The sequence below is a fragment of the Stylophora pistillata genome, chromosome 13, assembly GCF_964205215.1.
Source record: "Stylophora pistillata chromosome 13, jaStyPist1.2, whole genome shotgun sequence".
Taxonomy (NCBI): Eukaryota; Metazoa; Cnidaria; class Anthozoa; order Scleractinia; family Pocilloporidae; genus Stylophora; species Stylophora pistillata.
This window is the reverse complement of record NC_142531.1, coordinates 6,828,104-6,850,000: the sequence shown is the minus strand read 5'-3', so window position 1 is coordinate 6,850,000 and position 21,897 is coordinate 6,828,104. Positions and strand designations below refer to the sequence as shown.

The window sequence follows — 21,897 nt, the reverse complement described above, 5'->3', positions numbered from 1 at the left end:
AGTAAATGAAATTAAACAAGAACCCGAAGGCTGCAGTGATGCCAGTGTAGAATGATTTCCCTCAGGAAAATCCCGCCAGCACGTGTTCTCAACTCTGATGTTGCCATAGCAACTGTCAAACCTTCGGTGAACCGTGAAAACATGAATTTGCTGCAATTTTACGAACCGCAGCAAATGGTAAAATGTGTGAGAATCAAGGAGATTCTCAATGAGAACCGCGGACTGCGAACGGAGGAAGGAACAAAAAAAAAAAAAAAATAAAAAAATTAGGTAATTATAAGCAGGAACAGCTTCGCTTTACTGTAAGAAATTCGTTGGAATATTCCCAGAAAGTTTCGAATAATGTCAGTGTTTTGAATTTCACACCCCGCGCACCCATGTATTTCACTTTTTCTATGCACAAACTTTCCGATCTCTTTTCGACGGATTTCTGGCAGTAATCCCAAGATGTTTCGACTCATGGTGAAGTCATTTTGAATATTTTATACTTCATATGATTTCTGTTTTCCACCGTCCGCCATCTGCTGTCCTCGTTTTTATAGACTTGCGGTTTACGAGCACCTGTAACTTTATTCCTCAATATTTTCCGAGTTTCCTATTTTCTTATTTCTTGTGCTATGCTTTTACCTTTGGCAGAGAACATTCCCAAAGTAGATTTTCCATAAAAGCGGCACTTTTAAGAAGATTATGAAGTACTCTGTCTCATTTGTCTTTGAATCTTGATTCCAATAAGTGACCTTGCGTGACATCCACCAAAAGTAGTAACGGCGGCACCAATTTCTAAGCCTAATCAATTTTACTTACATTCCCATTTTCCTTGAAATGAGCAAACTCGATGTCAAGTTGGCTTTAAGAATCATACCTTTTAAACGCCCCTTCATTTAACAACACGATGTTATTTAGTAGTTCTGTATATCCTAGTACACTACAGTGGAAAACCTTTCCCGTTTGTTAACTCTACACAAACAACCTTACAAGAGTTTTAATAGTAAAAATTTTAAACAACAGTGACAGCCGAAAAAATCTTTAACAGTAATCAGTTGTGTGAAGCAGTCTTGCGTCAAAAAATTGGACAAAAAAACTATTTTACCAACTTGCCCCAATCGTATTCTTACAGACTGCCTTTCAATAATAAATGACAAGGTACGTTGCGTGACAAAAGCTTTTCATCAATTTGTATGCTGCACCATAAACTCTGTTGCCATTAAGAATTCCCGACTACAGTGCCAAATTCGAATTGAGTATTTCACTTAATAAGTTTTTAAAACGTTGCGTTTTGATGTTGTAAATTTTCTGTGACAAGCTTTAAGTTAAATTAGATTACTTATTTAATTTGGAGTAAATAAACACAAATGTATTGTCTTGTTGACTAAGATGACTGAAAAAAATAAAAGAAAATACATGCGAGCCCCTGCATTTTGATTTAAAACTCATCGTTAGACCCTTTTACATGGCCTCGGGTACCCAAGACAACCCGACCCGAGTTACCCATTACAAAATTCAGCCGCCCGTTTACATGAGGTTTGAAAATCGTCTTGGGTAACCCTGACAGGCGGGACAACTTTTTCTCATGTAAACACCTCGTCTCGCTCACCCGAGACGAGACAACGCAAACAGAAAATGCGTGCGCATGCTGTAACCAGAACCTGTGCATATTACAGTTAATCCTTTCCTGTCATACACCATTCTATCGAATATAGAACCTGGCCTGGCCGAACGAGACTTAGTAGATGTCAAATTTCAAATAAACGCTCCGTAGAGTTGTCTCGGGGGGAGGATTGTCTCGGGTACCCGAAACCATATAAGTGAGGCCTTAGTTTCATTTAAGCTTCATGCTGGGCGTCAATTCAAATCATACGCTTTTTCTATTTGTACTACAATCAAAATTAAAACGTTTGCATCTGAACCGTTTCTAAGTTGTTCGATACACAGACTTAATCAGAAGAGAGAGATACCACAGTGCATTGACACTGCAATCCTGTGTGTTGCATCTTTTAAAAGAAATGTATGGTAGGAATAATAGTATTAACTGCCAAATTCTCATGTGTCTTAAAGCAACCCGAAAACATATCATTTACACTACCACTTGAAGGCAACAGCAGTGCAGTTAAGAAGAAGAAGGAGCACACATACCTTGTTTTAGCAGTGGCGAAAAATTTCATCGTAACATGTAGGCGGCGGGAAAGGGAGTGAATCATAGAAGTCGCTGGCTGTATCGTTGTGAAGGCTCATTCGACGAAGATCTAGTTCCCAGTAACGTTCTGAGGTGATGGTAAAATATTATGTCTTGGGAGCTACCAAATAACAGAGAATACGACGGCGTGTCGCTCAGTTCAGTTGCTGTGTTGAATATCCCTCCCTCGGTCCCTTCCTCAGATCGGCGCCAATAGAAGAACTCGTTTGCAAACGTTGTGAGACGTGCGAAAAAAAAATTTCCCACGATCGCAATTTGAGGTAAAATTCAGTAAAAGAAAATGGTTAAAAAATCGTTGTTTCCGCCAATGTTCTCGTAACTCGTAATCTTTATGTCCTTGTCTCATGAAATACTGTGAAAATACGCTGAAGCCCTCGTTCAATGAAATTGCCTGCTTGATCTCTGTGTTCTACCGTGAAAGAACGCGAAAAATGGCCAAACGATTTTGGGTACGGTCGAGATGTTCACGCGTTACTCTTTCAGTTGATAAAGAAATCTCGAGATATTTTTTGTACACGTAACAAAAACTTAAGAAGTTCATCTCAGTTGTCAGCAAAATAATCCAGCTTCTAATATGAGAATAAATAATTACACCTAAATTCCCACGGCGGGGGGGGGGGAGAGGAGGAGTTGCGATTACCTGACGGGCGATTGTGACTGAAAGGGAGCGAGGATAGTTGAGAAGCCATCAGAGCATGGACTTTTCATGGACTGATAAATGAAATAACCGCAATTAATATATAACAGTCGGTACCACCTAACAGTCCCCTTCCGTCCCTCATCCTTTCACTGCCCGCCCCCCCCCTACCCATCTTACTTCTCGGCCGCTCAGCTCTTGATAAAATGCAGATATTTTCTTCCTCTTACTACCATTTGCGTTCAACCGTGAAGCGTGACCGTTTTTTAACTATTCATAGTTTCGTGCTCCAAACGAAACATCTTCATGGGTCCAATCGTCGGTTGTGTGGGAAACTGTCTCGTTTGAAAAATAGACATGCACGCAAAAACGTTCACGCTTCACGGTTGAACGCAAATGGAAGTAAACTTGTTACATTTATGCGCACTTTTAGTATTCATGTCTAAAATCTCTTGTGTTTGCATGAGGAACACTTTTTTTCTTTTTCATGTTGCTTTTAATTCACTTCCTGAATTTATCCACCTAAATAAACTTCTGAAACGAATAGGCAAATTTTGAGCAAAATTGCTTTTTGGTTAGAAAGGCATTCTGTACTAGTGGATACAAGGCACTTGAAAACGAAAAAATGTTGCATTTATCTGTCGCTAATTTAAATTTCACAGGCAAAGTTAAATACAAATTAGTTTTTTTTGTCAGTCTATTTCTTTTTAACTGAGCAACCATCAATTCAAACAAAAGTCTTCAAATAAAGCTTTTGTCTGACCTTCGACTAACCAATCACAATCCAGTATCCTCGACATCAGATTAAAATATTACGATGAATTATTCAACTTTCTGCGGGTAAATACCAGCGAGGGCTTGAAGGCGCTATGGAGATGCGCTCGACCATCAGTCCTTGTCATATATCAGGAAAAAAAGAAACTATATTCAAAATTGAGGACTTGTTTCTCGAGTTAGGCAGACACTTTGGCTCTTTCGATCGGTTTGTTAGAAAAGGAGGACTGTAATTCCTCTCTTAAGATATCCTGACGACGTTTTTGTGTTCGTGTTCATCGCCGATAAAATCCTGATTGTTTAATTTCTCTAGTCCTTATAATCCACGAGACGATCCAGAAAATCGTAGAGAGGAGCTAAATGTGGATAGGATTATCATCGACGGTGGCAAAAACTCTCAGGAACTATATCATCGCCAGCCTGACAATTTTCTGTGGATTAACTCCGACAACTGTGCGAAAAGCGATACAAATTACGCCCTAAGAGATAATTCTAAATACGGCAACTTCATAATGGAAAATCACTACAGACGAAACTTGTATCATGGCCTTTGATCATCGAAAAAAATGTAAGCCAGCTTCGAACTATGCGGCGAATACTGCCGATTTTTATTCGGACCACCGCAATACTTTGAACAATGCACCGAACGCTCCCATGTATCTTCAACACGCCGCACACTATGGAAATTTTCGGGCACCACCTCCATATTATCATTACACAGACAGTAGCTACGGCACACGATTTGGTCTCATACGAGGGTACCACAAACATTTGTACGACCCGACACCTCAGCACGAGCCTTGTTGCGAGTGTGCCCCTTTACGCGCAAGGAAATCACAATCGCTCGACGGCTGCAATTGGGGAGTTGCGTTCGGCTGTGTTTTGTTAATCATTGGAGTCATAGCAATTCTTATGGGATTTTTGGTCCCGCAGAAACCCTCCATAGGTAGAAACACTCATTTAACATCAGAGGAAAGACATGAATTGAGCCAAATTAATCTCTTCATAGACGTTTTTGTGATAGCAGGGCTTTCTGTTCTCTCAGTGGGAGGTTTGCTCATTTCTGTGGCCTTGTTGATGCCTTTGCTAAGGCGAAGGACCGAACATTTCCACGACGAGCCGATCAGATACTTCGGCAGCGAAGTTTACGTGAAGTCCGAACAGTTGCCCATGTCAAAATCGGGGATGCCGACAATAAACTTAGGATTTCACAAGGATATTGTGCCTGGAGACGTTGCTCTGCGTAAAATTCAACCGGAGAGTGTGAAAAGCGAACCCGTTGACTTAATTTCGCAGACAAATCCTCCTTGACTCAGAGAAACACTTCGATGAGGGTCTAAATGGGATGATGGCTTATATGGCTAAAGATTAAAATTTTGGTCGATTAACGCCGGGCTAACGGTTACTATCTTTCCATAATGGTCACCAGAGACTTTTTTAAGATTAACGTTTTTTACGACTAAGGGTTAAAATTTGTCAATTTTTACGCCTGATGGTTAAATCGGTTTGGCCGTTTTAAGGCCGGCTATTAGTTAACCCCATTGAGTCCTTCTTTGATGAGGCATAAAAACTAAATAGTTAAAACAATCGCTTTGCTTGTATATGGGTTACGATAACTTATTAGGTGCTCTACAGTAAAAACTCGCTTACAAGAACACCCACTTTCGGGGTTCAGGCTGATTGGGTTCTTATATATCGGGTATTTTAGGTGAAATCAGTCTGAAAGTGTTCTGAAGTGTTCTTAATTTTTTACTTCTAAAAAAATGTAAGGGATTTACAAACTATGATGAAATACATAACTTTGAGAGAAAATTAATTCCAAATACAGTTGTTGTACATTTGCTATACACAGCAAGTGAAATTACTAGCATTTCTACAGAGATCTTAGTGCAATACCACAGTAAAGCTACAGACACTGTTTGTTCTATTAAACTGAAAAGGGAAGAGTTTTTATATATAAGAACAATTTTCAATTTTCAGGCTGAATGTGTTCTTATATATGTGCTCCGTTTTTTACCAAATTTCAGCCTGGGCGTTCTTAATCCACATGTTCTTGTATGCGGGTTTTTACTGCGTTCAAGGGTAAAGATAAGTCGAATAGGTACGAGGTTTAAGCTTTCGACCTTATGGGATAACACAAGCGCGCTCGTGCAGTCAGCTTGCGTGTTATAAAAACTGGTTACCATGAGACTTAACTTAGAGAGGACCTGCCTATGAAATTTTAAGTAGTGGAGCAAAAGAAATAAAACAACCCAGAAATCGAAAGAAGTGGAGACTAAGAGACAATGTTTCATCATTCACTTTTCAGAGCTTACAAGTTACTTGTAAGAAATGAATATTTCCTTAAAAAGGAACTCGACTGTTGAACGCATTTTGTGGTAACGCCTCGTGTGCCATTTTTTTTTTGTTCTTATTACACTTTGACGTCATCTCTGATCTACAATAGAACCCGGCTAACTCGAACTCCCAAGGGAAACTAGAATGGTTCGAGTTAGAAGAAGTTCGAGTTAGCTGATAGTAAATGGATGAAAAAAATTGATTAAGGGAATCGGACCTTATTCGAGTTACTGAGAGCGGGGGTTCGAGTTAGCCGAGTTCGAGTCAGTGGCATTCCACCGTATTACTGAAGGAACGCATAACAACACGGAATCTGTTTTTCAAAAAGTATAGAATACAATGAAACGATACAGCCTTAAGTCCTGACTAGCGCAAGGCACACTGACAGAAGTCGGTCGCGGTTCTCTGTATCACAAGTCAAGGTCCTATAATCACCTGACTGAAACAAAACTGCATTGTGCATTGTTCTCTTACACTAGACAATTTCAACGGAAAAATTATAGCATGCACTGGATTTTCTGATACCAATCAATGCTAAGCCACAAAGGAATACTTTGTTTCTATGATCTAAAAAAAACTGTTTATGTGAATAAAAGGTGCAATTTTAGTCAAAAGGAGCTCACCAGCCTCTTCCGGTCTTCTACCAATGGCGTTGTTGACTATGCGTTTACTTAAACAACTCACGAGTTATAAAAGATCATTACATTCTCCCGACGTGCACCCCTTGCAACGAAATGGAAGCAAAATTTGACTGCTCACCTCAGAGCATATATAATTAGTAGGCTAATCTTTGGTAATCAGGCTCTCCCTTTAGAATGATTAAATTGGCTATATTTTTCACAAGAGATGAAAAACCCTACACAAAGAGTTTATTGCTTGTGTCTAAAATATTCTTATTTTCTCTTGTTGTATCGTTATCTTCCCTTGCGAAATAATTAACAAATGGTAAACACCACAGCGTACACTAAATGGTAAACACACAGCGTACTCAAGAAGCTAGAGTCGCTCTCGGCTATCGCCTCGAGCAACTCTTACGCTTCTTTCGTGCTTAGCAACCTCCCGCGTGCATCCATAACTCAATAGTGTACGCTGTGGTGTTTACCATTTGTTTTATAACATAACATTGATACATTGTAGCTAACGAGTTCCCTTTTATTTAACAAATCTTACGCGACCAGAAAAAACAAGCGCGCGCGGAAAAATAGTCTTTGCATTTGCTCACGTCAGCAGCGTACACCCATGGGCAAATGGGGGACGCTAAATTGACCAATCAGAGCGCGCGCTTTACTTTGGTTATGTTATACGAAAAATTACGATAAATTCGATTAGTATAGAAGCAGTCATTTCAAAGATTAACTCATAGTCGTAATGATTTGCTCATCTTTTCCTTTAGTCTTCTGGCTGATTCCTTCCTCTTCCAAAGCCAGCTGTCCACTTTCTGTGGGGCTGTTCGACTTGATGGCCTGTTCGACTCTCGACATTTCCTGAAAGATTAACAAAAGCAGTATGTATAATAAATCATCACAGTGAAATTTGATACGGGTATAATTTTCTTCTCACCAAGCGAAAAAAATGATCACGATAACCTTTTTTCACAAATGTAATTTAAAATAAATTCGACATGCGTGACTGTGTTTTCAGAGGTGTTTAAACTTAACTAAAATTTTTTTGCAAAGAGGTGAGGGAATTTTTAGGAAAAGATAGGACGCAAATAAAAGACATTTCTATCCACACTGATCCATAAAGAGCGTTGATACCTTCAGTTGTCGATGTTAAAGTTCTGACCTGCAAAATAAACTTTTAAATGTGAAGTATACAATACGTTTCCGATTGAACTTTTGGTGCTTATAAGGTACCTCTGCAAACTGTGTACTTGAGTGTGATGCTAGGACCCTACTCCCTTCATACAAAACAGTAGCCTGCAGTGCCGGCGTATTTTGGGCGCCGAGGGAGTAGGTGTTAAGTGGAAAAATGGGCAACGGGGGAGAGGGAGGGGAAGGAAAAAATAGGCTTTGCGGGCAGGCGTATTTTTTCCTTCCCCTCGGCAAATATTTCCTCGCCCCAATCCTCCCCAGTTAGCAAATCTAAGATGGCGGCCTAATACAAAACAGCGCGGTCAGTTTTTGGAAATCTCCTTCCACTCTTGGTCAGGAGCTGCACTTGCAGCGTTGCTTTAAATGGATCAACTAATTAACTAGTTAAAAAATCAAACACTTTTAAAACATTATATTTACGTACTTGACAAGTCAGCCTCGGGGAACTTCTCTGGATACCGACTTAGAAATTTTCGAACTTTGTCTTTGTCTCTCATCTTGTCTATGGGTAGATTCAGTTTTTTGCCCATCACTAGTCCCTTTCGCATTACGTCTATCGCCTGTTCTAAGTTATTCATCTCATCGTGCAAGAAGGCCAGTGAAGTCTTTATATAGACTTTCCAAGTGTGATTCTCTTCTAACTCTCGTTCGGAAACCTGCTCTGCTTTCGATAGTAGATTCATTGCTTCCTCAAAGTTTCCACTTTTTGTGTGACAAATTCCAAAGTTCTTTAAAGTCAAGATGCTTTCTTTGCTTCCTCCCACTCCGAGGTCGTCGAACATTTCCAAAGCGGCCTTATAATACTCAGGGCAGATTTTAAAGTCGGCCTCGGATTTTTCTTCAAGAAAGAAGTGAAGGTCTCCAATGGCCTTCAGGGTTTCAGCAGTCATAAAATGTTTCCCAAGGCTTCTCTGAAAGAGTTCTAACGCTTCTTTCAACTGTTCTTTGGCTTTATCATACTGCTTACTGCGCTTTGAAGTATTTCCTGAAAGGTAGAGAGTTGCTGCTTTTTCCGGGTGATCATGAAGCTGCTCATCGGATACCTTCAAAGCCATTGCAGTTTCCTCTTGAATACGTCTGTTTTCTTTAAAATCTCTTTTACTTGAAAGGAAGCGAGCATTGCTGTTGTGAAAATAAACTTCTGATAACGGTTTCGCCGCAAATGCAGCATCATTTGCCACACGAATTTGTTCCGCTTCTTCCATGACCTCTTGGTACTTCTCTTGCTCTCCTTTCCTCTTGTACTCGTTGCCAAGAAGACACAAAAGATCTACTGCACACACTGGTTGGATTCTTGAGTCAAATGTTTTCGATAACCTTTCCAGGACCTCTGTGTAAAACCTTGGATGAAGACATCTTTCCAAATACATGCACTTTTGAGGAAGACTGTCCAGGAACGGTTCACTGTCGCACACGATCTCTTTGTCCTGTTTTTCCCTTCCTTGGGTGTAGAATGTGAGAAAATACTCGAAGTTGTACTTGTCCTCTTGAAACGATACAAGGGCATCTCTACAGTTGTCCTTACTCCAGTAAATATCAGCATTGTTCGAGAGGCGAGACATGAAGTGGACACAGGCCAACTTTTCGCCCATTGCCAAGAGGTTGGCATACTCATGATCTTGACTAATCTTTCTGGCATAAGCATGAATGAGTGGATGTATCTGATACCTGCGGGAATACAGCTTCTCCACAAGAGATCTGTTCTTCAAGGAGCGAAGGACGGAAATAGGTAAAGTGCCGATGCTCGAACAGGGAGCCTTCATCACAGCTTTGGCAGCATCTGGATCAAACGAACCCTGGAACAAAGACAGGAGAATGAAAGCCTCTTGCTCGGGTTTCTTCAAAAGGTCAAACGAGGTCTTAATGGCCTTTTCTACAGATTCTTGGTCGTCCTCTAGAACTGCTAATGGTTCCTTCTCAAGGCTTTCTATGAGCGTTTCTTCAGAATAGTCTGAAAGCAACGATCCAACAATGCAAAGTGCCAAAGGAACACAACCACATAGATCGTTGGCGATGTAATCTGCCCTGGAAAGGTTCGGTGGAGCATCTTCATAGACTTGCACCCTAGAAATTAGGAGATCTCTCGCCTTTTCGGTGGACAAAGGGTCCAACCTGACTTCGCGGGACTGCAAGTTGGGATCCCCAAATGTTTTCCTTGCAGTTACGACAAATGTTACCTTTTGCCTTGATAACCTTCTTACGTCAGATAAAATGCTTATAAATAATGTTCGATCACTCGACTCGAGGACGCCATCGACATTGTCTAGAACAAATGTGACATTGTTTTGGACTCCTTTACTCCAGTCTTTAAGCCACTGCCCTGGGTTCTCTGTTACTTGCCTGCTGACTGCACCACACGAGTTGATCATTTCCACGGCCACCTCGTTGAAATTCGTCTTTGTTAGTAAACTACAAAACAGCACAGTTCTTTCCCTCTTTGGTTTTGCTAACTCATGAGCCACTCGTTTAGCCACAGTTGTCTTTCCAAATCCTGGTCCACCAGTGATCAGGACAACAGCGACTCCACTCTCAACCATATCTTTGACTTCCTTTATTTCTTGGTCACGGCCAAATATACTCTCTTCTGATATTTTGTCCGGTAAACAGCTGTGGGGGCTGAAAATCGTCGTGTCAATCTTTTCTCGTTCCTGCATCTCTTTCCATATCCCAGCTTGTTCTTTTAAACGCTGCCGCGTGTCGTGATCAATGGGATCGTTCTTTAGTGCCTCCATTTTCTCTACGTGTCTCTTCCGTTGAACATACATCTCAATTGTTTCTAAAGAAGATACTATCTCTTTCCACTTGTCCTCGAATTCAGCGTTTGGAATTCCGCTAGAGACGCTGTGGCACAGCTCATTTCGGAAATATTTGATGCAAGAAATGTTTGCCGCGAGGCTATTATCATCTTTTGCAGGCTTATTGTGCCATCCTGTTGAAGGCGGCGTAAGGTGGCAAACTTCACGAAGCAAGAGATGTAAAAGTGTAATGTCGAACTTTTCGGAATCCGGTGGATCACCTGAGGCAGGAAACAACATTTTCCACTGGTTTTGAAATATTACACCTTTGGACTTCAGTTTTTTAAGCTTTGCCTTATTGTTGTTTAATACGACTTGTAATTTATCTGGTTGGTAGACAGAATGTAATAAACTGCGCAGAACGTGTGTTCCTACATCAACCAGCAGTCGTATCAGCTTCGTGCCGTTCGTTTTTTCCTCTGATACATCGTACACAGAAGAGCCAGACGAGACAAAAGAAGGGACTGTGCTAGCCATTATCTTTGCTGTTTAAAGCTCTTTAAGAACAAATTCGTTTAGAGAAGGACAGAACGTTAGCTTGTCTTCAGATAACCACGAATTGCGATTTCTGTGCGAAATTTATAACCAGTTAACAGGAAAATTTCCCAATTCTGGGAAAGACTCGATGACGAATTTATAAGAGGTCAACAGGGAAATTTCCCAATTCTGGGAATTCTAGGAAAGATTCGATGACGAATTTATAAGCAGGCAATGAGTCACACTGAGTAAACAAATAAGAGAAAATAAGTCACGTTTTTCGATGAATTGTGAGTTTCTTGTTCCGACTCGTAAAATGAAGGGATTATTTCTATTGTATACTTTTTTGTATTTTTCTCGCGCGCACCAGTCTATTTTGTCCTCTTTAAGTTGAAACAAAACTTAGAGGTCATATGAAAAATGCTTATCGCGACTGAGTTAGGTTGAGCTGGACGGGAAAATATTTAGCTCTCGTGTATGACGCATGGACTTTGCTGCGCTCGGTCCGTACGTGATGACCTCGAGCCAAATATTTCCCGTCTGGCCCTCCCACTAAATCGATAGGTGCATATTATTGACAATTGTGATTTCTCAATTATGTAAAGAACATAAGACACATTTTTGGACTACTGATAACAAATCATTGCGGATTTTTTCGGAAACTTGAATGATGAAATAAAGTTAGAATAATGGATGTCCTGAAATGATATGTATCGATTCCTTTCTGGAATTTACTGCTTGCGTACAATGATGTGGGATGCTATCCAGTTATGGCGTGTTAGCTCCACGTCACACTTTGGTTAGCCTGCGTGCGGTCTCCTATTTCCTTTGTTGCATGCGGAAAAGAATCTAGAGTTTGAACTATAGCTGTACTCAAAGTCATGATTCCTGAGCGCCTTTATAATAATTTTTTAAAATGATGATGAAGGAGGCGCCTCCATAGAAACGAAAAGATTTACGATACGACCCATGACGTAACATCATATTATTTTGGGATTTCGAGGGGAATACATGTTTTCCAGAATATGTCGATCGTAAGCATTCTTAGAATCCAGTACGTTTCCGAGAAATGTTGCAAGTTAGGAAGATACGGAGGTCTCGTAACATAGGTCGACAATTTACCACTTCCCATAGGGCTTTTGAGGGCCGTTCTTACAATACTGTGCTTGTAGTATTTTACAATGAATGGAGGCAAATCTAACAAATGCCCCCAATTTCGAGTAAACAGGCCAGACCACATCACAGTAATCTCGTGAGTGGGTTTTTAACGTCTCCTGTCTAACCAAATTAACTAATTAATAGATGAACGAGACAGGACCTACGGTTTATTCGTCCTTATTCGAGAATACAAGAATGTCTTTCTATTTCTTGATATTATAGAAAGGTAGCACATTCTCCTCAGTTATTTTAAGGCCTTAAGTGTTGGTCCGGCCGGGTCTCGAACCCTCGACCTTCCGCTCAACCAATTGAGCTAACTGGGAGGCGATATAACTGGAGTTGTAACTCTCGAATAACTCAAGGTTCACGATCTAAGGCAGGATCATGAGACATTGAGAGTCTCGTATCAATCTTTAATGACTTAAGCAAGTAAATAACCCATGCTCTAGTTTGTATATGGTTATCAAAAATGAACGATACAAACAAAACATCTATTGTGCGATGGTGTTGTATTTTTGATTACTTTTGAGTCATTTTTCGCCAAGAACCTGTTATTGGCAATAATCCCGAAAGCCTGCTTAAGTCTCCTAATACTCCAAATAAACTAGACATTATATCTATTCGTGGTGAAAATGTTATTCAGTCTATTCACCCCATACAATACCTAGTATAGTACCTCTAAGCCATTTAGCCGCGGTCACCGTAAATACTAAACCTCATGTGCATGACGTTACTCATCAAATCAAAATTATAAGTAAAAATTGATACCCTCCTCTGAAAGATATTTGAAATGCAAAAAGTTTTTAAAATCTCCTGGAGAGGAGAAAACGTCTATCAAGCATAAACAGGTAACGCAGATGCGATTTTCAAGTCACTGGTTGGTCTCCCGAGAAAAATTTAAGCAGCTCGGCGAGTTTGCTTGTGACATTGTCAAAAAAAGTGGCAATCTTTGGTATATTGCCTTGGAAAGGAGTCAATCCAAATTAATCTTGTGAGTAATCACTTTTACATAACAGAGATGTTAATTTTCTCTAAACCGCCGGCTATCGACAAGAACGCAACTGATCTGAACAGAGATCAATTCCCTTACTTATCAGAGGTTACGTTTGCTAAATACCCCTCCAACTTGGAGATAAGCAATAGTGAAAATCAGACCTGAAAAAAATTCAGGCCTGTACGGGATTCGAACCACTGACCTCTGCGATACTAGTGCAGCGCTCTATCAATTGAGCTAACAAGCCAACTGGGAGCAGGCCATCAAATTAATTCGACATAAACCCGTAAGATGATAAATCAAACAACAAACATATGAAATACATATATATGAACTGCGGTTATGAAACGTATATGTGCACGATCCTTCGCAGTAAAGCACTATTTAAGCAATAGTTAAAATCAATAGTGAAAATAGATTTTCACTATTGCTTAAATTGTGCTTTACTGCGAAGGATCGTGCACATATACGTTTCATAACCGCAGTTCATATATATGTATTTCATATGTTTGTTGTTTGATTTATCATCTTACGGGCTTATGTCGAATTAATTTGATGGTCTGCTCCCAGTTGGCTTGTTAGCTCAATTGGTAGAGCGCTGCACTAGTATCGCAGAGGTCAGTGGTTCGAATCCCGTACAGGCCTGAATTTTTTTCAGGTCTGATATTCACTATTGCTTAAATAGTGCTTTACTGCGATGGATCGTGCACATATACGTTTCATAACCGCAGTTCATATATATGTATTTCATATGTTTGTTATTTGAGTTAATGATGAGTTTGTTCCAGTTTTCCCAGAAAGCTGACACTATACTTTGCATAATTATGTCTCTCCTAACAGTTTAGCTGTTACGCACGGTTGGAGATTCAAGATCTTTAATAATAATGTTATTCTCGTTCTACTTGTAATATTGTCTCTTTCAGTAAGATAATGAAGTAAAATATTCATTTTTCAAGTGCGGTATTTACTGATCATGAAAAGGAGTTCAGAGAGATACGTGTTTCACAATAAATTCCTGCGGTTTTTCTCGGAAACTTGACGGAGTAAAGGCAAATTGTCATGACGACAAATTCTTAGAAACCACACCATAAATAAAATACACGTTGCCTCGAATATCATGCGGGCCAATATGATGTAAAGCTCAAAGTGAAAACCATTAACTAACGTTAACTGAGAAACCAGTAAAGATACCTCAAAGGAAAAGTTACCTCAAAAGAAAAGGAAAACAGTCATGACAAGTAAAGGATAATATGTCGGTAGAATTTCGATCGTCCTCAATATTAAAACCTTTGTTATCCAAATATAAAACATTTACGTTGTAATAAACTGCTAAATATTTAAAGAGTCCATCGTCATCTCTTTTGCTTTTCTAGGAAAATGTAAATGAATACGGTTAAAATGCTTCACGGGAATCGTAAAGGGGTTTTAGTGGGAAGTTCTTGCTAATCAAATGTAAGGTTAACGTCTGCATTGTTTTCAAGAGTCAATAACTTTCTTTAATTTAAAGCAGTCGCGCTGATCGGCAAAGTATCCTCACGATGTGGCTTAAGTATTTCATAAAACGTAGTTTATTTGTTTGACCGTTCATACTATGAATACTGAACGAAGCCATTTCAGACTGTGACTCGATCATAAAGTTCAGATTTTGCACACTGTATAGAATATTTAGTGACTAAAAGCTAGAATTTACACGATATCTTGAAACTCGATCCAATTTACGACCTTTTCTTTAAAAATATTAAACGTTTTTAGTGTAGGATATTTATCTTAATTTTGAAATTGATGAGATGTGAAATTAGTTAGTCGAAATGAACAGGTCAGTTTTACCCAAATAGGAGAGAGTCATAAATCTCACATCATGGAAATGTTACGTAATCAATATGCATTGCAATTGTTTACGTTTATGCAACTAATGAGGTCGTCCGCTGACACGCAGTTTGACACAAAATCTCAACCTCTCTATCCAAAGTCTATTACAGACCTTGAAAAGGGCATTTTGTCATTTCTCACTGAACGCTAATATAGACTCTTAAAACGAATTCAGTCTAATACTCAGAGATCGCCATTTATGCTCAACTGCAGTTAAACTTCAATTGTAGTTCAACTCTTAGAAGAAAACCATCACGGCCAGGGATCTCTATCTGTCAAGCACCGGGTCTGATTAGAACACAGCTGAGCTCTGGATGACGGTCAAGGAATTCTTTGATCTCTTTTTGGTTCGATAGCTGAGTTATTGCTTGGCTTAGTCGTTCGTTCAATTCAAATGCTTTCCTCACAATTTCTTTTGCGTCTTCTACTTTTCCAATGCAATCATGAAGAAGAGCCTACCGAGTTTCAGTCAGAATCTTCCACCTGTGATCCTCTTCTAGGCCAGTGTCAGCGACTTTTTTTGCTTTCGTAGGGATATTGATGGCTTCTTCAAAGTTTCCTTTCCTTTCGAAACAACGTGTATACTGTCTTCGGTTCATTATACTCTCCGTGTGACGGGCGCGGGCGACCCTCAAAGCAGGAACGGTGGAACGGTGGAATGGCGGAATGGCGGAAAACGACCCCAATCCTAAAATCTGGAAAATGACCCCAAATCCTAAAACCCGGAACGGCAGAAAATGACCCAAATCCTAAAACCCGGAACGGCAGAAAATGACCCAAATCCTAAAACCAGGAACGGCGGAAAATGACCCCAAATCCTAAAACCAGGAACGGCGGAAAGTGACCCCAAATCCTTAAACACAGAACGGCGGAAAATGAACTCAAATCCTAGAACACGGCACGGATGACAAGGCATGTTGCACAAATTTTGTACAAGGACAGTCAAGCGCTTGGCTCATTCATTCCCACAACGATAATGTGCGTGACCAAACTTAGACTGGCGTGAGAGGAAGAGAGGTTTGCAGGGGGTCACAAGCGTGGGAAAAAACTTTCTGCACAGAAAAGAGGCTATTTCATTAGTTCGTCTAATTAGCATAGTGAGAGTAGATCCTGTAGGTAGAACCTCGTTAACAAGAACCCGGTGAACTCGAAACCCCCCTTACTCGGACTTACTCGAACAAAACCCAATTTCCCTTGGATTTGACCCCATTTTTTCTAGTCATTTGCTAGCGGCAACTCCTAAAAGACGGAACCGGGTTGGGAAATTACCCTAAAGCCTAAAAGAAGGAATTATAGGCAAGTCAAGGGATCAAGAGAGCCAAATAAAAATCAAGTGTATCCACACTAATTTCCCCTTAGGAGGATAACTTCCGCGGATATTAAGTCAATACCAGAAAAAATTATTATTTCTCGTAATGTGTAATATCATACTGTGGATGTTCGGTTTGTTTCTCATTCATTGCCTAACAATCAATTCCCAATAAATCAATCGAGGCGTTGTATACGTACGATTTTCACCTTTAATTAACTGCACATTCTAAATCATTACGCCTTTGTAAATTCAGTTAACCTTAAAGAAAACTAAGAAGAGGACAAGCGATACAATATCTGAACTTCTTTGGTCTAAATTATCACTTAATCGTCCGTTAACTAATTTGTCGGCTTTCTTTTGTCTTCTCACGCCATGAGAAATTTCCACGCGCGTGACCCCATGCAAACCTCTCTTGCTCTCACGCTAGTCTAAGTTTGGTCACGCGCGTTATCGTAGTGGGAATGAATGAGCCAAGCGCTTGACTGTCTTTGTACAGAACTTGTGCAACACGCCTTGTCATCCGTTCCGTGTTTTAGGATTTTGGCTCATTTACCAACGTTCCGGGTCTTAGGATTTGGGGTCATTTTCCGCCGTTCCCGGTTTTAGGATTTGGGGTTATTTTCCACCGTTTCAGGTATTGGGATTTGGGGTCATTTTCCGCCATTCCGCCATTCCACCGTTCCTGCTTTTAGGGTCGCCCCCGTGTGACGACCCACACCAAAGTTCACCATCCTAGTCAGTGCAGCTCCGTAATGTTCTAAGCATTTGTCAGTTGCGGCGGGATTTCGTCAGGGAGACTACGTCTGGAATAGAAGTCTTCAATGTATTTATGACGTCAAGTTGAGCATGCGGTCATGAAAGAATTCCCGAGGCAATCTTGGAAAAGGTCCATTACTTCCTGGAGTAGATCCATACCGTTCTCATGCCAACCATAGAATGGCAAGGTGTAGTGCAGGATAATGATAACGAAGCTCCAAAATGTCTCAGTTGGTAAAGTTAAGATACAATCTTCTCAGAATCATCATCTAGTCCTTTCAGCATAATGTAAGGAGATTACGTCCAACAATTGTTGATGCTTACTAGTGGAATGATAACCCTATTATGGATAAGGGAGAATCTTAGGAGAAAACTACTGATGATTCAGAAGGAATTCTCATGTAGTACTTTTCTCAGTCTCAATTACTGTCTTACGCTGAGCTTGAACGATCTATTTATTGGTGTGATTTCTCTTTTTCTCACTATAATTAGTCATGCTCTGTTTTAAACTTTAAACTGTTAGAGTGATCAGCATCTAATTTCTCCTTACAGTAATAATGCTGAATTATTCATTAAAATCATGAGAATAAAGGAAATGATTGCAAACTTGAGAAGCTTTGATTGTCCAACAGATTCTCCTAGTCAGTACCAAAGGAATTGTTTAGAGAAGAGTGTGGAGAATATCAACTTTGATGCTAGTGTAAAGGGTTGATTTATGGAAAAATTTACTTTAAACTAAAGGGCCTCTAACTAGCTTAGTATACTTTGTCCCTCTCAACTTTCTCTCTTTCTAATCATTAGAAAGGTTTGTGATTACTGAAATGGAGGAAAACATAACAAAAAACAAACAAAGTGGTTTACAGTCTCTTCTCTATTGTACATAATTACACTCTTATTTTAAAGCTTTGGTTTAAAATTTGTAGGTGAACCCTCATACTGAAACTACAGTACTGTAATACTAAAGATTTTTAGAACTGAATTTGCACTTCATGAATCTTATATCTACATATGTATTGTACGTTAAATACATTTACTCTTTCTCTAAGTTTATTTGGCCAGGACAATTGAAGAAATTAGATGATCACACTTTTTTCTCTGTATTTGTATAAGAAAAAATTTCATCATCAAATACAAGTAATTGTGTGTATATCAATATAAATAAATATGTTAAAATTGAAAGATGGTCTTTTTTATTGCTTGCTGAATGTAGTTTGTGTGACAGCCAATCCTAATTGTTCTGGGAGTTAATTATTCGTTTGACATAAATTTGGAAAACGCAATATCCATTTGGTGATAACCACTTAGGAATTAAACGAGTTATGCATAGTTATTCCTCTTTAATGGCTACCCAGAGGTGATGGTTTCCTCAGGTGATGTAGGTCTCACCAGATTGGAGATCACAGGAGATGACAATTGGTTCTTGAAAACCATTATTTAAGAACAAAATGCCTAACTTGCTCAAGGTGATGCATGGTTTTAATTTTTCTCCCAAACTTTGGTATTTGAGATCTATCAATTTCTCTATATTCCCAAAGCTCTGAGTTCTTATAGAGTAATCAAATGAATGAGATGTGAAGGATTTTTTCCAAATATACAATTTTTTACTTTCCCTAGGTAAATTAAGAGTATCAAAATACAAGTCAGGGTTATGTAATGATTGATATTCCAGAGTGAGATCTTTGCTACTGTCACTTGAATTAATTATGCCTTTATGAATGGCATGAATCATTTCTTTGAAGGATTTACTTTTTTGTTGTTCAGCAAGGCAGTTTAATGGTTGAAATGCTTCTTGAAAGTCATCTCTGTCTCTGCTGCTTAAGTTACTTGCACTGTTAGAGCTGGCAACTTTATGTTTCTCTGTTGGATACCTTTCTGGTGTATATCTCTGCTTAATAGAAGTCAAATCAGCCTGCTTTGCTCCTTAATGTTTCAGGATAGATATATTTGTCAAACTTTTGTTGTTCTGGTTTTATATTGAATTGATCATCGAATCATTAATAAGAGTTACTGCAAGCACAAATATTTTTTGACCATGATTGCTAAATTTTTCAGGAGCCACAGTGTCGTTGTCGATTTTAAAATCAGGTACAAAAGTTATAGGCATTGTCAGTTTTATTACAGTGCTGTAACAGGAGATCTTTCTAAACAGCTACTTTGATTCATATTGGGAGGTTATATAGAGATGTTGCGATGGAAGAGAATTGCTTTGATTTTGTAAAGTTAATCAATTTTTACTGGTAATAAGATAAAAGACATTAATAGAGTGAGTACCACAGATACAACATCAAGATTTTTTCTGGAGAGCAATTTGTTTCAATACCCAGTAAAGCAAGTAATTTTTGCCCCATACAATTTTGATGGAACATAGACAGAGTATGGAAGTTTTAAAAAGGTTGTGAAAGTGCCAGGAAACAACCTCTAGTACAGCATGAAGATTAACCCTTTAAGTACTTTAACTCCCAGAAATGATAAACATAAAACTTCTCCCTTGTCCATACATTGTTCAGCAAGCACGTTATGAGAGTTCTCAAACTACTCTATTCAAGTAGATGCTGTTATCTTGATCTATCTCCAAATTCTCATTACTATTTCACGAGGAAATGTGTAGCATCCAGAGGGGAGAATTAATAATCAGATCTTGGGAGTTAAAGATACAAGTCAACACTCTGGCTGTAACTGCAATTTACCAATTAAAAGCCCCCCAAAAAAAAATCACAGGAGCACAAAAATCATTTTAAGAAATAAAGGTCGGGCCACAAGCAAAAACGATAAACACAAGCCAGCAAGCTTTGTAACTGGAATCTTTGGCTCTAACTACTGTAGCAGAATCAGTAACTCAGGGTGTTAAGCAAACGCAACTTTATTCCTTCTCTCATGTACTTATGACCTGCGCACTTCACTCCAGGTGCGCAATGCGTACACACAATATCCCCCTTTCCTAAGAAAGCATAAATGCAAACACAGAGCAGGAAACAACGGTAGTAGTAATAAACCAAGCTAGGCTCACAATGAAACTTATTTAGACAGTCATTTCAGAAAGTTACGTCCTAGCGCAAAAGAAAGTCGTTAAGATATTGGGGAACACGCCGTTCTCGGAAAGGTCTGCCAACATGTTCCATGTTCCTTACTGAAACACTCCGATGACTAGGAATGCTCCCTACTTGAGCAAGTCTTTTAACGGGTTCAGTGCCCCTCGACGAGGGAATAACTTTTTTGACCATGGACAAGTTCCTAATCAATCGTGCCTGTCCTCTTGCAAGTTCGACGCTGACTCCCTTTTTCTTGAGACAGTAAAGGGTCTAGGGTCATATCTTGTGGTGAGCTTGTTTTGATGTTTCTGAAGCAGGAAACCCTGATCTCCCAGGGAAATGTGGGAAGGGGAGGCGTTGTGACGTTTATCCATATATGCCTTTGCCTCTGATTTTCTCAAGTTGTCATTGGCGCAGGCAATATGAACAAGATTTGAAGTGCGAGGGAGATTTAGACAGGGAATCTTGGTTCTGATGTGACGATTCATCATCAAGGATGCGGGTGAGACCCCAGTGGAGGAATGAGGAGTAGTTCGATAATTCATTAAGAACACAAACAGTTCCGAGCGCCAGTTCTTTCTTTCTACAGTAGCAATTCGAATAGTCTTCTCCAGGGTTTTGTTGAATCGCTCTACTTGGGCATTAGCAGCTGGCCAAAGGGGCGTAATTTTGCGATGCTTGATACCAAGCTGTGTGCACCATGCTTTGAACTCTTCTGAGCCTAAGGGGACGTTGTCAGATGTAATGACTTCAGGAATACCATGTGTTTCGAACATTTGATTAAGGTGCGTAATCGCTGTGGCCGCAGAACCTGAGTGTGTAACATGGACTTCTGGATACTTTGACGTTTCATCAACTACAAAAAAGAGATACTCTCCTGATGGGAATGGGCCACAGTAGACAATGTGAATTGTGTGCCACACTTGCTTTGGTGGATCTGTCATTCTGAGAGGCTCTGGAGGAGGAGCTGGGCCAACGATTTGGCAACCAAGGCATTCGCACACATATCTCTCTGTTTGAGTATCAATGCCAGGCCACCAGACTCGTTGTCTGAGATGCTGTTTAACTTTAGTGATGTCCTGGTGCCCCTCATGTGCTAATTGACGAAAGTGTGGGAGTAACGCTTCTGGAATCACAATACGATTGTTTCGGAGAAGAATACCGCGTTTCTGGCAAAGTTCTTCCTTTAGATCAGCGAAGGGCGCGGGTGCAGCTGACCAGCTCCCAGTGTCCAGGCACTCCTTGATTATCTTCAAGGTGGGGTCAGATTCGGAAGCGACAAGAAGCTCCTGAAGAGTGATGGCAGAAGGAAGGGAATCAACTATAATGGAGTTAACGTAGTCCTCAAGAGGATCTCTGGGTGTATTGGTAGGGACGGGTTTGCGTGAAAGGAAGTCGACAGCATTTTGGATGCCAGGTTGGTAAACAATGCGTGGGCTGTAGTTTTGGAGCCGTAAACGCCAACATTCAATTCTCGGTGAAGGGTTCCCACGACCGTTGAGGAGAACTTCCAGCGGTTTGTGATCTCCTACTAAGTCGAACTGGCTGCCGTGGATGTAAAAATGAAACTTCTCGCATGCCCATACTCCTGATAAGGCTTCTCTTTCCATCTGGCTGTAGCGCTGTTCAACGGGTGATAGACTGCGGCTTGCATACGCAAAGGGCCGGATAGAACCATCGGGGTGCTTCTGAGTCAAGGCGCCACCGATCCCAATCTTGCAAGCATCATGGCGTACTTGAGTGGGGAGGGA

The 21,897-nt window shown here is 40.0% G+C and overlaps 3 protein-coding genes and 1 long non-coding RNA gene across 4 annotated transcripts in view; 1 reads left to right on the top strand and 3 right to left on the bottom strand.

The window, feature by feature from the left end:
* Positions 1-2,758, bottom strand: part of LOC148717428 (uncharacterized) — a 3,059-nt gene extending 301 nt beyond the window's left edge. The window contains exons 1-2 of the long non-coding RNA XR_015994724.1: positions 2,134-2,758; positions 1-816 (exon numbers count right to left, since the gene is read on the bottom strand). The exon at positions 1-816 is cut by the window's left edge and continues 301 nt beyond it. This is a non-coding gene — a long non-coding RNA (uncharacterized LOC148717428). The remainder of the gene's footprint in view (positions 817-2,133) is intronic.
* Positions 2,759-3,676: 918 nt separating this feature from the next.
* Positions 3,677-6,971, top strand: LOC111345599 (uncharacterized). The gene has a single exon (XM_022952881.2). The coding sequence runs from the start codon at positions 4,149-4,151 to the stop codon at positions 4,914-4,916; it is 768 nt and encodes a 255-aa protein (XP_022808616.2). The 5' UTR covers positions 3,677-4,148; the 3' UTR covers positions 4,917-6,971.
* On the bottom strand, positions 5,875-11,150 carry LOC148717427 (uncharacterized). Its single transcript, XM_088743385.1, has 2 exons — positions 8,181-11,150; positions 5,875-7,426 (listed from the first exon to the last, which is right to left on the bottom strand). Exons 1-2 carry the CDS (start codon positions 11,026-11,028, stop codon positions 7,332-7,334), a joined length of 2,943 nt encoding a protein of 980 aa, XP_088599511.1. The 5' UTR covers positions 11,029-11,150; the 3' UTR covers positions 5,875-7,331.
* Positions 11,151-20,352: 9,202 nt separating this feature from the next.
* LOC111344807 (uncharacterized protein K02A2.6) lies at positions 20,353-21,756 on the bottom strand. The gene has a single exon (XM_022952069.2). The coding sequence runs from the start codon at positions 21,754-21,756 to the stop codon at positions 20,353-20,355; it is 1,404 nt and encodes a 467-aa protein (XP_022807804.2).
* Between the last annotated feature and the right edge of the window lie 141 nt (positions 21,757-21,897).